The 15,251-nt window shown below is 43.6% G+C and overlaps 1 protein-coding gene across 1 annotated transcript in view; it reads left to right on the forward strand.

The window, feature by feature from the left end:
- Nucleotides 1–15,251, forward strand: part of POFUT3 (protein O-fucosyltransferase 3) — a 112,687-nt gene that overhangs the window by 81,684 nt on the left and 15,752 nt on the right. The window contains exon 4 of the mRNA XM_075556712.1: nt 4,204–5,039. Coding sequence (XP_075412827.1) covers nt 4,204–5,039 — 836 coding nt within the window. The remainder of the gene's footprint in view (nt 1–4,203; nt 5,040–15,251) is intronic.

Here is a 15,251-nt window from a genome sequence, read left to right on the forward strand (position 1 = left end):
AAGCAAACAGAAAGCCTATTTCAATTCTACTGTGTGTGTGTGTGTGTGTGTGTGTGTGTGTGTGTGTGAGAGAGAGAGAGAGAGAGAGAGAGAGAGAGAGAGAGAGAGAGAGAGAGAGAGAGAGAGAGAGAGAGACAGAGAGAGAGAGAGAGCGAGAGAGAGAGAGAGAGAGAGAGAGAGAGAGAGAGAGAGAGAGAGAGAGAGAGAGAGAGAGAGAGAGACAGAGAGAGAGAGAGAGCGAGAGAGAGAGAGAGAGAGAGAGAGAGAGAGAGAGAGAGAGAGAGAGACAGAGAGAGAGAGAGAGAGAGAGAGAGAGAGAGAGAGAGAGAGAGAGAGAGCAACTAGAAAATGCTCTTGTTTTCTTTTTTGCTTGCAATTTATTTGTTGTTGATCACAAAATACAGAGAAGCAGTCAGGTCCCATGCCTTCTCAGCCTACACATTTATAAATACCCTTTGTACAGCATCCAGGTCATACTGTATACACAACATTTTTAATATTCTGACAGCCGCAGAGTATAGCATATTACCATGTGGAATGTTTTCTGCATGTGCTCCATTTACAGAGCAAGGTTCTCTGCGATCTGTTTTTCAGCTCACGTTGGCAGAACTTATTGAAACCAGTTGCTCCGACACTCCAGTTCGGTAAAGTTCTCACATGAACAGCACGTAGGCTATAAACAAATTGTTCCTGCGCAGATGTTAGTAGTTGCGAACTCTTTTGAGAAAGGTCTTTCTGAAATAGAAACAGTAGTCATGAACTCAGAACTTCAGGTCGGTCCAGCATGCTCCCTGCCTTCTAAGAACCATCTGCCTATGGATGCCTATGGAGCATTGACCTAGGATGCCACCCTCCGGACCCGTCCATCCCTGGGCAGCAATGGAGAAAGGCCAGGCCAGGCCTAATGAGGAATGAGCCGTCTGCATTCGGCCCAGGCTAGGAGTTCATGGCGTGAGGATCTTGGTGTATCGGTTGATGTCCTTCTCCTTGTTCTTCTTAGCCGATTCCTATGCGCCACGAGCTGCTGCTTTTCCCTGTTATGGATCTTGGCTTTTTCTTTTTCTCCAAAATGCTAATCGCTGCCTGGTGCTGCCAGGCACTCCAGGTAGGCAAAGTTCCAAGTGGGCTTCAGATCCACCAACTTCAGGGCAGCAGGAAGCACCATCTGCACCAAGGCAGGGAATTCCAGTGAGCACCTCGGGAGACCCCAGCACAGACCAGGCACAGTTGGTCCATGGGGCAGCATGCATCTCATGGCTTTGGGCACCTGAAAGTGCTAGAGTCCAAAGGGACAAGTGGGTGTTTGTGTACTTGAGGACGAGGGCAAGTACTTCATCTCCTTTCTGTAAAAGTTGCTAGAGCTGTTGTTCTCCTCACAGGGCACGACCCCAGTCTTCTGTCCCAGAGTCCTTGCTTGGCCACAGCGTTGCCAGGTGGATCAGGAGATGCCCTTGGCCACTGAACATAGAACCTGTCACTTTCTCATCTTTGACCAACTCCTGGGAAAAAGTGGACGATCAAGGGAAATATAGTGGTAGATAAAGTGGCAAACAATGAGACATGCTTCTGGAGCACTAGCTTCCTTTAGCTTTTCTGTGTATTAAAAAGGAATCCTCCTATTATGAAAGATACTCTTGGCTTTGCCATCTAACCACAATTCAGGAGAATGTCGGACCCTCGCATTCGCGTTTGGTGCATGAATCTAAATGTTCCAGCCGAGCTTCTGTAGACTTTAGGAAAGTGGGGTGTATGTTGTTAGGAGCCCCCTGCTCTTCTCCCCTTCTTTTCAACATCAAAGTTCCAAGGACAACTTGGCAGGAGGCATAAGGAGCTCATAAGCCCTCATCTCCTATTATAACTATTAAAATGTTCAACCACCCTGGTCCTGGTCTCACGTTTTATTTCTGATTACCAACACCATCACCCGAGTCAATCTAGATGGTGGCCACAAACGAGTCTAGACACGGTCATTATAATTGTTTGCACACTTCACAGACAGACAGGAAGAGATGAAACTCAGACCTTTGAAATGCTGAAGTCAGGCTTTGTGGTCTTTCTGATTTCCGGCTCTCTCTACAGCAGCGGTTCTCAACACTTGGGTCGCAACCCCTTTGGGGGTTGAATGACCCTTTCACAGGGGTCGCCCAATTCAGAACAGTAGCAAAATGACATTTCTGAAGTAGCAACAAAAATCATTTTATGGTTGGGGGTCCTCACAACATGAAAGGGCCGCGGCCTTCGGAAGGTCGAGAATCACTGCTCCATAGGGTTTGTTGTGGCACACTGAGGGGAAGCCAGATTAGGGATCACCCATAACAAAGAGCACTAGGCTTGAGTCATCCCCTGAACACCCCTGCGCCGGATCTACCAGTTCGTTTGGGCCCTACTGTTGCTGTAATCCAATCTCCAGTCTACTGGCTTATAACTTGACTCCTTCCTCGGACAACTCTAGATAGGACGCTTGTTGGTAAATGGCCTGGAGTTTCTGTCTTGCCTGATACAGAAGCTTTGTGTCCAAACTGCTTCTTAGATTCCACGTCCCATCCTTGTCCACAGCTGGAACAATGAGCAGCTGGATCCTCCTGGAGCCGACTTCACTTCCATGTGAGGGATTGCCTTTCTTCTCTCTCTCTTTTTAAAACCGTTTTATGAGGGGCTCATACAACTCATTGCAATCCATACATGCATCAATTGTGTAAAGCACATTTGTACATTCATTGCCCTCATCACTCTCAAAACATGTGCTCTCCATCTAAGCCCCTGGCATCAGCTGCCTTTCTCTTCTCTTTCATGTCCTTTTGTTTCTGTATCAAAATGAGCCTTAACCTTTGCCAACCATCCAACTAGACACACCATTACATTTCAGGTGTGTGGGTGAGTACTGATACGGGAGGTCAAAATAGCAAATGCCACGTCCACAAGAATATACACATTTTTCATGTTAGTCATTCATTGCTGATATCGAGAATAACAAACTGTTACCAAGGCAGAGGGATTCCCTTCAGCAGTTTCTCGGCGGTTAGTCCACGCTAACATAATCTTATTTGATCTTTCATTGTTTAAAAGCCCCTCTTGATTAATCAATTTCTTAGTGATGTACTGTTGGCACCAAAGAGTTTCTATTTATTCGACAGAGCGTGTACTGCCTTTAAATAAGTGATGAGCCCTCCTAGAGAATATAGCTTCATTTGTTGGAAGTTTTGTTTGTTCGTTTATTTGGATTTTTTTCAGTGGATGCTGGAAAATAGTCCCCCGCCCCCACCCGTCCTTCCCTTTCTATATGTTTACCTTTATTTAACAAAATCCAAATTAAGGGCCATAAAGTCACCAATGTCAGGAACGCTTGAGAAATTCTGCATTATGTACTATGATATTATTGTTTTCTCTCTCTCTCTCTCTCTCTCTCTCTCTCTCTCTGAAATAGAAATAAGGTCTTCCTGATTGGATCTTTACTCACATGGACAGGAAACAATTGCTCACCACATCCATCATTTCTGCCTGCACAGGACCATGTTTCAAAGGTCTCCCAATTAATTCCCTGCCAGCTTAAATCCCTCATCATCATAATCCTGTTATACCGTCTCTCTTCTTTATGTGCTGGTGACTTCACGTCCTTCCTGTAGTGGTCTGCAACACAGGGCTAGTCTCAGCTCTTTTGCCTTTAAAAGATTCTTGTCTGCCATTTTGACTATGATTGATTAACTGTTCTTGTTGAAATCGATCATTTTGGATTTAAAAAAATCCATCCTGTATGTTTCTTCAGGTAACTTCTGCATTATTTCATTGTTTTGCAATGAATCATCAACTTGGCAGCCTGGTGGCTTTTCCCTGTTTTATTCTTCCTTTTCCTTGCTCGCTTCTGCCTGCAGAACTGTCTATCTTTATCTCTGCCTGCAGAACTGTCTATCTTTATCGCTATTTCCCCGGTCCTCTCTCAGCACCTCCGGATAGAAAAGCCCACTGAGAGAGGCAGTGGAGTGAATTATCCTTTTAGAGCCTAGCATGACTCTCATTTCCTTTTTCGTAAAATTTGAAGGAAGTTCTGGAGTGAAAACTCATGATTGACAGCCAGGTTTCCACAGCGGTACTGTGACGTGCTTTCTTATTGATAGGCCAAGGCGTTTCCATATTCTACTCTTCCCACGTGAAAGCAAACACAGCAAAATTCTTTTGACATACTGATCCTTTGTTTTCTTCTCCTAGGTACTGACTTTAACATAGACAGCTTACCCCTGCCTCGGAGAGCCCATCATGACTGGGGCCTTTTTCATGAAGAGTCTCCAAAAAACAACTATAAGCTCTTTCACCAGCCGGTCATCACCTTGTTCAACTACACGGCCACGTTCAGCAGACACTCTCATTTGCCACTGACCACCCAGTACTTGGAGGGCGTGGAGTCCCTGAAGTCACTGCAGTACCTGCTTCCTTTGCAGTCCAAAAACAGCCTTCGGCGGAGACTCGCTCCGCTGGTGTATGTGCAGTCAGACTGCGACCCGCCCTCCGACAGGGACAGTTACGTCCGCGAGCTGATGACCTACATTGAGGTTGATTCCTACGGAGAGTGTTTACGAAATAAAGATCTTCCTGAGCCTTTGAGAAATCCAGCCTCCATGGATACCGACGGCTTTTATCGGATCATCGCCCAGTACAAATTTATCCTGGCCTTTGAGAATGCAGTTTGTGATGACTACATCACAGAGAAACTCTGGAGACCCCTGAAGCTGGGGGTAGTCCCAGTGTATTATGGCTCCCCCACCGTCACGGACTGGCTTCCAAGTAACCAAAGTGCTATCCTTGTGTCCGAGTTTTCTCACCCCAGAGATCTGGCGCGTCACATCAGACAACTGGATTGTGATGACACACTGTATAAGGCGCACATAAACTGGAAGCTGAGTGGCGAGATCTCGAACCAGCGACTTCTCACAGTTCTGAGAGAACGCCCGTGGGGCGTACAAGACATCAACCAGGACAATTACATCGATGCCTTTGAGTGCATGGTGTGCAACAAAGTGTGGGCTAATCTTCGGCTCCGGGAAAAGGTAAGTGACTCCAGGATGACAGAGAGACGCCGAGGCTGGCCCTCTTAATGACCTTGGCCATTCTGCATGTGCCCCTGCCTCCTTCCTGCTCTTCACGGGTAACAGAGCAGCAAAGTCTATGGGAAGGGTCACTGTGTCATAACTGTCCCTCGAGCGCTGTCATCAGATTTGCTGATCATATGCTCCTGCCTTAAGGCAATACATTCCCTTTCCATGATGGCCTTTGCTCTCTGCTGTGGGTGCCAGGGAAGCATATGAGAAGGCTGGAGGAGGCCGAGGGAAGGAAGACAAATAACAAGAAACCTAAAGAATTCTGACTCTCATCCATATGGCTGGCCCTTTAACGGCCCCCTGGTCTCCCTTCTCCACTCCCTTGGTGGGGGCGGGGCTTGCTATCCTAGGGCTATGGGGATGGCCAAACACACAGCACCGGCGGGCTCGACAGCAGTTCACTTTCACATACGCTCAGAGGCCCAGTGAGGCGGACACTGCACCACATAAGACCACGCGAGGGTGCACTCACGAGTAGAGTGAACACAGAAGGAATCCATGTACTCTGACGCGAAAGCAGGGATCAGGATCCGGGCCTAAATTGTGAGAATCTGGTTTTCAGCCGGCGATGGATGACAATGGGAGCCCCATATTCATTGGTGGAACTACTTAGCAAATGAGCCTGCAGAGAGCGCCCCCTGTCTAAAAATGGAGGGATGGGAGGAACGTGGTCACTAAACAGATGCTTGGGAGAGCGGCATATAGATCAAAGGCAGCAATCTGACCTGAACAGTTAAAACAGTCAGTAGACATCCCACCGCCCCACCCCCACTGATCTAGTTTCCAAAATGTTCTGTATTTTGGTTTGTATTGTTTTGTTTGTTGAGAGTACAATGTATCTCAGAAGTGTTTTGTCAGCCCTCTTGAAGCTGGGTTATTTGCTTTTCCATTTTTCGGTATATGAAACTCAGGATTCATGTGAGCCTATAAGGACAGCAAGTAGACTTAGGGGCTCATGGGAGGGGGGGTACAATGGTGGGGGGTGGTGTAAAAGGGAGTCGATGGCAAGGAGTCAGTGTGGAAAAAGAATAGTTGGAAATTGATTGTGGTAGCAATTGTATAATTCTACTTGATGTGATTGAAATGTGGAATGATACTTTGTTTATGTTAAATCCCAACTTAAAAAAAAAGGGCAGGGCTCATCCTAAGCAAAGTGATGACATCATCAAGCTTATTCCCTGTATACAATACTTAGCATCTCAGCATCCAGCTGAGGCAGCTTTGAATTTTCTCTGTGAACATTCTGCTAGTGTTATTTGATAACGTCTTATTGGGTATGATGTAGTAGACTGACTTGGGGGCCTGGGAGTGCTTTATTCCACCTTATAAACGAATGGTATTTATTTCTTCACTCTATGCCATTTTTGCTTATTAAAGCTTTCATAGGACCACTCTGCTTCCAGACAGCAGGAGAAACCTGTATATCTCAAATCTGGAGAAAAAGAAAGAAAGGAAGAAAAGAAGAAAGAATTGAGTTTGAAAAAAAATTTTTAAAAAAGAATTGAGTTTGATCACATTTGATTGCAAAATTGAAAATAATCAATGCATTGCACAACTGCCAAAGTGCATCATAACAGAGATGACAAATCACATTATTAAGTAGCTGCCAAATCACTGCAAATCATGGACCAGCCAAATGGATACACAATCTTTACCTTCACAACCAGTGTTGCTCCATTCTTGCACTTTGGTGTTTGCTACTGCTGGATGTGTGTCATTAGTGTGAAAAATTGGAAGTTACGTTTACTGTCTTTGTAAATGTGAAATATTGGATAGTGAGGTAATTGGTGAGAACTAGGCACACATATTTACCGTATGTACTCGAGTATAAGCTGACCTGAATATCAGCCAAGGCAGCTAATTTTACCACAAAAACTGCAAAAAAATAAATGTGCTGAACCCCGACATGATCGCTGAAGACAAATGGGTGCATAAGCGAATGTGGTGAAGAAAGCTGATAGTGCCCAACTATCAAAAGATATAGCATCTGGGGTCTGAAAGATTTGACGATAAACAAGCAGCCATGTAGCACAGAAGCAAGAAAGCCCACAGGGAAGAAGCACACCAGCCTGTGTGATCACGAGGTGCCGAAGGGATCAGTTATCAGGCATCAAAGAACTAAAAATCAAATCATTGTGAGTGAGGTGGAGTGCAGATTGGGGACCCAAGATCCATCTGTAGGCAACTGGACATCCTCTTACAGAATGGTCATGGGGAGGAGACAAGCCAGTCAGGGTTCAGTGTAGCAATGATGAAACATATAACTTTCCTCTAGTTCCAAAATGCTTCCTCCACACCCACTATCGTGATCCCCATTCTACCTTACAAATCTGGCTAGACCAGAGGATGTACATTGGTACAGAAAGGAACTGGAAACACAGGGAATACAGGGCAGATGATCCCATCAGAACCAGTGCTGACAGTGATGATACTGGGAGGGTGGAGGGAGGGTGGGGTGGAAAGAGGGAACCGATTACAAGGATTTACATATAACCTCCTCCCTGGGGGATGGACACCAGAAAAGTGGCTGAAGGGAGATGTCAGACAGTGTGACACATGACAAAATAATAATAATTTATAAATTATCAAGGGTTCATGAGGGAGGGAGGAGCAGGGAGGGAGGGGAAAATGAGGAGTTGATACTAAGAGCTCAAGTAGAAAGCAAATGTTTTGAGAATGATGAGGGCAACAAATGTACAAATGTGCTTGACACAATGGATGTATGTATGGATTATGATAAGAGTTGTATGAGCCCCCAATAAAATGATTTTTTTAAAATGTGCTGAAAAACAGCTTATTCACTAGTATATACAGTAATGATTTCCTTAATGGATTAACTCATAGGACCTCATTATAGCAAGGGAATAAAACAGTGAACACAATTAGAAGACTTTTTTGCATTTCAATGATCTAGTTAAAATTCTAAAATACCATGTGCCCATTACTGACAAACAGAACAAAACATATCATGAAAGTAAATTAGAGTGTTAAAAGCTATTTTCATTTGCATTTATCTTACATGTTTTCTTACAGCTTATATATGTCATTGTTGGTACTCTTGTCTGTTCCAGTACATAGTGGCTTTATGTAATGGTGGCCTTAAAAACATATATATATATATATATATATATATATATATATATACACACACACACACAAAACAGATTTTCCCCTTGAACTTCCTGTATCTCTATTGCATAACAGACAATGTTGCCTAGTCATGTGCCGTCCTCACAAAGCATTGCTGTGTTTGAGTCCATGTTGACATTATTATGTCAGTCCAGTCTTGCTGAGGGTCTGCAAAAGCATGATGTCCTTCTGTAGGGAAGGTCCCTCCTGGGAATAGGAGATGATGTCATCCTCCCGTCTAAGACGTATTCTGATGTACTTCTTCCAAGACAGATTTGTTTCTTCTGGCAGGCCATGGCATATTAAGTACTATTTATTTATTTGGCCCACATCATAATTCAAATGTACCCATTCTTCTGTCTTGTTTACTCATTTGTGGATTTTTTGCATGCATATAAAGTGATTGAAAATACCATGGCTTGGTTAATCAAAGAGAAAAATCCACTGCCATCTAATCAGTTCTGATGCATAGTGACCCTAGATATAGGGGTTCTGAGCCAATACTTCCTTAAGAGAGCAAACAGCCTTAGCATTCTCCCTTGTAGTAGCTGCAAGATTTGAACCATTGATCTTGCAGTTAGCAACCCAACACCTAGCCCACAGCACCACTAGGACTTGTTCAGGTACAGTTGAACAAAAGTGACATATTTGCCTTTTAAAACTTTAAAGAGGTCTCTGTAGCAGATTGCCCATTTCCATACGTCCCTTGATTTCCTGGTTGTTGCTTTCATCATTGTATATTGTAGATATCAGTAAAGAAAAATCCTTGACAACTTTAATAGAACAATTTCCAGTAAAAATCCAGCAAAGATTTTCACAAAGTGTATTTATATTGGAAGCAGACTAACCCCCTGAGGAGAGCTCATCATGAGTAATTACGTACTAAGTCTTAACTGCCAAACCCTGGTGGTGTGGTAGTTACATGTTGGTCTGCTAACTATAAAGCCACCAGCTGCCCCTTGGGAGAGATGAGACTCTCTACTCTGTAAAGAGTTATAGTCTTGGAAAATCCACAGGGCAGATCTACCCTGTCCTCTAGGGTCCCCGTGAGTCAGAATTGACTGTGGCAGTGAATGTGGTTGGGTGGATGTGTTTTCTGTTTTGTAACTATCAAACATGAAGCATCCTGGCCTAGCCAAGTTGACCCAAAATTTAAGCATGGCACCTGTATGGAGTTTCTAAGGCTGTACATTTTATTTTAAAATTTTACAAATTTATTATCTTTTCCAACAGTTTTATTGGCACATAATTTACATATTATACAATTCAATACTTCAATCATAGCAAGGAGAATTGTACAATTATTAACACATTAACCAAATCCCCTTTCCCTCCCTGTGACCCCCCCACCCCACCCCAGCATTCCCTATACACCCTTGGATCAGTTATTATCATTATGTATCTACTCCTGAGCGCCACAGCTGGGAAAACCAACAGAAAACAATGAAAGACCAATTGCACTAAGGTGGTAAGGATGAGATCATATTGATATAAAGGCAAAAAATACTCTCTAACTCTCTATGAGCCTAGAGAGAAAATCTAACAAGGGTTTAAGGGGAATGGAGATATTGAGGGGTGGGCGAGATAAGGGGGGAGATGATGTCAAGAAGTCCAGGAAGGAAAAGTGTGTTTGATTATGGAAGCAGTTGCACAATTATGTTTGCCATAGGCTGTACATTTTTATGGTTGCAAATAGTCCCGTCTTTCTCCCGTGGCGCTACTAGTGGATTTGAACCACTAACCTTGTAGTTAGCTAGTAGTCCAGTGCTTACCCACCGATGCCACCTTCAAATAGGGAAAAGCTAAAATAAAATGTTTTGATCCCTTCTAACTCAGATTGTTTATAATTTAAAATAGCTTGAATCATTGTATTTGGTTGTTGAAAATACGATCAGAATGTCGACTGCATTTTCCTCTCTGTAATCTGCTTTTCCCTGCCTTTCTCTCTTAGACATATACATTATTCCGCAAAAGAACTTCAAAAGGTTCATGGAAAAACTCCAGTATCTTTTAATAAAAAATGTCCATGAGCAGGCCCCTATCCCAGACCCTTCCCCCTTCCCTGTCTGCCCTATAGTATCTATTGCTGTTTAACAGCTTAGTGTCTTAATGCAACATATATTGATTATTTCATGGTCTGTAGGTCAGGGATCTGTCCACAGCTTAACTAAAACATCCGCAAGGCTCTAATCAAATTACCCTCAGGGCTAGGCTCTTAGCAGGAGGCAGCTCAAAGCTAGCAAAGGAGAGAAAGAGATGCCAGCAATCTGGGTGCTAGGATGTTCTAGAGCACTGGTTCTCAACCTTCCTCATGCTGCGACCCTTTTATACAGTTCCTCATGTTGTGGTCACCCCCAACCATAAAATTATTTTCATAACTGTAATTTTGCTACTGTTATGAATTGGGGGAACCCTGTGAAAGGGTCATTTGACCCTCAAAGGGGTCGTGACCCACAGGTTGAGAACCACTGTTATGTAACACAATCATCTCCAGCCACTCGTGTATTTCCTGTCACCTTCGCTATATTCTGTTACTGAGAAGCACGTCATAAATTAAGCTCACATTCAAAGAGATGGTATTTCATAAGTCCTTGAATATCAGGGCGTGGCTTATTCTCTGTATAATGTGCTGCATGTAGGGACACGTTTTACATTTTATTTTTTAAATGATTACAGTAGCTACCATAGGAATTAATTACAGTCAAAGAAGGTTCATTGAGCGGCAATTCCGTCCTCTGATTGGTTCTGATAAATGGGACATGTTGTGGTTGTAGGTGCCGTTAGGTCGGTTCTGACTGAGAGCAGCAACCGCGTATACAACAGAATGGTGGCTTCTCCTGGCACTTGTAGCCTTGGGGCTGATGAACACAAGCCTGGTCCAAGGCAGATGAACCCAGATGGAGCACTCCCCGCGTGTTTGTGACAGCCACACAATCATTCCGAAGGTCGAACCCATTCCTGCAGCCACTGCGTCAATCCAGCTTGTCGAGGGCCTTTTCCTGCCCCTCTGTTCACACGGCAAGATGTCCTTCTCCAGGGACTGCGCTCTCCTGACAATACGTTCAAAGTCAGCAAGAAGATGTGTTGCCATCTTTTCCTGTAAGGAGAACTGTGGCCATACTTTTATCAAGGCAGATTTGTTCGTTCGTTTGGCACTCTATGGTATTGTCAGTATTCTTCTCCAACCCCGTAATTCAAATACATTCATTTTTCTTTGGTCTTACTTATGTTCAATTTTCATGTGTATTTGAGGTGACTGAAATACTGTAATATCTTGGTTCAGGCACAGCTTAGTCCTCTAAGTAACATCTTTGCTTTTCAGTACTTTAAAGCGGTCTTGTATAGCAGATTTACCCAATCCACTGCTTCGTTTGATTTCTTGACTGCTGCTTCCATGAACATTGATTGTGGATTCAAGTAATGTGTAATCTTCCTAAGTATTACTTGGGATAAATTTTGAAATAAACTTTGAAAATGACATTATTTTTTAAAAATCATTTTATTGGGGGCTCATACAACTCTTATCACAATCCATCCATCCATCCATCCATTGTGTCATACACATTTGTATATTTGTTGCCATCATCATTCCAAAACATTTGCTTTCTACTTGAGTCCTTGAAATCAGCTCATTTCCCCCCCTCCCTCCCCGCTCGCCTCTCCTTCATGAACCCTTAATAACTTATAAATTATTATTTTGTTATATTTTATACTGTCCAACATCACCCTTCACCCACTTTTCTGTTGTCTGTCCCCCCAGAGAGGAGGTTATATGTAGATCCTTGTAATCGGTTCCCCCTTTCTACCCCCAAATGACATTATTGAACCAGAAATAAAGTATAATGTACTGTACCTAGTTAAAGCGCTGAGAGAAAGATGCGGCTTTCTTCTCCCATAAGGAGTCACCATCTTGGAAACCCCGAGGGGGCAGTTCTAGCCTGTCCAATCGGGTCGCTATGAGTCAGAAGTGACTCAGTGGTAGTGAGTTTGGCGTTTTGGGAGTGAAAGTGTGCAGCTTGATTGGTTAGGCCATAGTCCCACACCCATGGAACTATCACCACCCTCAAGAGGACAGATCATTTCTCTCCTGGGATCCCTTTGATCGCCATCTTTTCCCCTATCTCCCAGATGTTCATATTCTTGAGTGTGCTTTGGTACATTGTCTTTAAATGATTTTCCTATTTCATCTAGTTCACATGGTTGAACTAATTGCCACAGTGTTGCATTAATACTTTTTCCTTTTAATGTCTGCAGTATCTGTATCATGCACCCTGCTTTCATTTCTGATATTATTAATTTTTATTCTATCTTTATCATGATCTGTCTGAATAGATTTTTAGCAGTTTTATTGCTCTATAACATTATCTAGCTTTAGGACATTTTTCTGTTTTATATTTTACCGCAAATCGGTTGCAAAAGACCTCTTTAAAGTTTTGCGAACAAAGATGTCAATTTGACGACTAAGTGCACCTGACACAAGTCATGGTAGGTTTAAGTTCCTCACATGCGAAGCTGGACAATGACTAAGGAAGACGTAAGAAGAAACGATGCATTCAAATTACGGTGTTGGCAAAGGAATATTGAAATGCCCATGGCCTATCATAAGAATGGCCAAAACTCTCTTGGAAGAAGAACGGCCAGAAGGCTCTTTAGAAAGCTGGAGGATGCGGCTTTGTTTCCTCCCTCTGAACAGGTGAGCGGGAGGGCCCTGTCTCTGGAGAAGGACATCGTGTGTGGTAAGGAGGCGGGTCAGCCGACAGGATGCCTTGGCATCCCAGGGTCAAGCAGGGCTTGTGGTGTGAGCACGCCCCAGAACCGGACAGCGCTTCATCCTGGATTAGGTGACCAGGAGTTGGAAACAGCTGGAGAGCCCTGACAATAGCAACAGCCCCGCACTTTGTTGATTTATGCTATCTTAACTTTCATTCTTCCACTTATTTGGGCTTAATTTGCACTTTTAAAAGCTCTTACGGAGAGAATTTGAGTCATTGATTTCAAACTTTGAACTTTTCTAAAAGACACGTTTAATGTTCTTAATTTTCTTCTGCTCATTTGATAGGAACATTCACACATTAGAATGATTTTTATATTTTGTTTCAAAGACATTTATGGACTGAATTGTCACCCTAAAGCCTGTGTGGTAATTCACAACCCCAATGCCCAGGGTTTCGAGCATCATGGTGGCCCTGTTGGGTGAGTCGGGGACTGCTCATGTTAAGGTCCCAGTTCAAACCAACAGCCATTCGAAGGGAGACAGAGGCTGGCTCCTTTAAAGATTTAGACCTCAGAAACCTGTAGGGCTGCTATGAGTTGGAAGAAACACTAAGGCAGTGGGTTAAGCCTATGTTAATCATCTTTTCTGGTAATGAGTTGCTTTGTTACATTAATGAGGTAGAGTGTGTGAGGTTAGGTGCCATCCGGTCGGTTCTGACTCATAGTGACCCTACATACAACAGAACAAAACACTACCAGGTCCGGCACCAACCTTACAATTGTTCTTATGTTTGGACTGATGGTTGCAGGCAGCGTGTCAATCCATCTAGTCCAGGGCCGCGTTCGTTTTCCTTGTCTACATTACCAAGCATGGGGTCCTTCTCCCAGGACATGTCCAGATCCGAGAGAGGGCATCTCGCCACCCTTGCCTTGACGGGGACTCTGGCTGTGCTTCTTGCAAGACCGAACGGTGTGTGTTTTGGCAGTTCAAAGTGCTTTCAATATTCATCTCCAACACTGAAGTTCACAGGCATCAATTTTTCTTCAGTATTCCTCATTCCATGGCCAATGTTCACCTGCATGTGAGCCGAGTGAAAATACCACAATTTGGGTCAGGTGTCCCTTAGTCCTCAAAGTGACAGCTTGCTTTTCAACACTTTAAAGAGGTCTGTTGCAGCAGATGGACCCATGCGATGTGTCCTTTGAGTTCCTGGCTGCTGCTTCCATGAGCACTGATTGCGGATCCAAGCAATGGGAAGTCCTGGACAATTTCAATTTTTTCTCTGATGAGCATGTTGTTACCTATTGGTCCAGTTTTGAGGATTTTGTAGGTTTTCTTTACATAGAATTATAATCCAGACTGAAGTCTGCAAACCTTGATCTTCATCAGCAAGTGATTCAAACCCTCCTCGCTTTCAGCACGTGCAGTTGTGTCATCCTCATATCTCATTTTGTTCATAAGCCTTCCTCCAATCCTACTACCACATTCTTCTTCAATCAGCTTCTCTGATTGCTTGTTCAGCTCATAGACTGGATAAGTATGGTGGGTGGATCCTGATGACACCTTTCCTGATTTTCAGCCATCCAGCATTCCCCTGTTCTGTTCCCACAACTGCCTCTGGAATCGTGCACAAGTTCTGCCGGAGCACAAGGAAATGTTCTAGACTTCCGTTTTTCTCCAGACTCTCCATAGTTGGTTATGATCCATGCCTTTGTATGTTCAATGAAACACAAGTAAATGTCTCTCCAGTATTCTGTGCTTTCAGCCGAGATCCCTCTGACATCAGCAATGTTATCTTCTGTTTGACGTCCTCTTTTGAACCCTGCCTGCACTTTTCCCACCTCCCTGGCAATGTCCTGCCGAGACCATCGTTGGATGATGATCCTCAGCAAAATTTTCCTTGCATATGGCGTCAATGATATTGTTTCATAATTTGAGCATTATATTGGGTCATCTTTCTTTGGAATGGGCACAAATGTGGATCCCTTCTAGTCAGTTGGCCAAGTAGCTAACTTCCAAATATCTTGGCATAGACTAGTCAGCGCTTCCAGTGCTTCATCAGCTTGTTGAAACATTTCCATTGGTGTTTCATCAATTCCTGGAGCCTTGTTTTTGGCTAATGACTTCAGTAGAGCTTGGACTTCTACTTTCAATACCATTGGTTCTTGCTTACCTCTTGAAGTGGTGGAATGTTGACTAGTTATCTTCAGTACAGTGACTGTGTGTTTTCCCCAACTTCTTTGGATGCTTCCTGCAATATTCAATATTTTGCTCATAGAGTCTTTCAAGTCTACAACTCACAGCTGGGATTTTTCTTG

Source organism: Tenrec ecaudatus, chromosome 8, assembly GCF_050624435.1.
Source record: "Tenrec ecaudatus isolate mTenEca1 chromosome 8, mTenEca1.hap1, whole genome shotgun sequence".
NCBI lineage: Eukaryota > Metazoa > Chordata > Mammalia > Afrosoricida > Tenrecidae > Tenrec > Tenrec ecaudatus.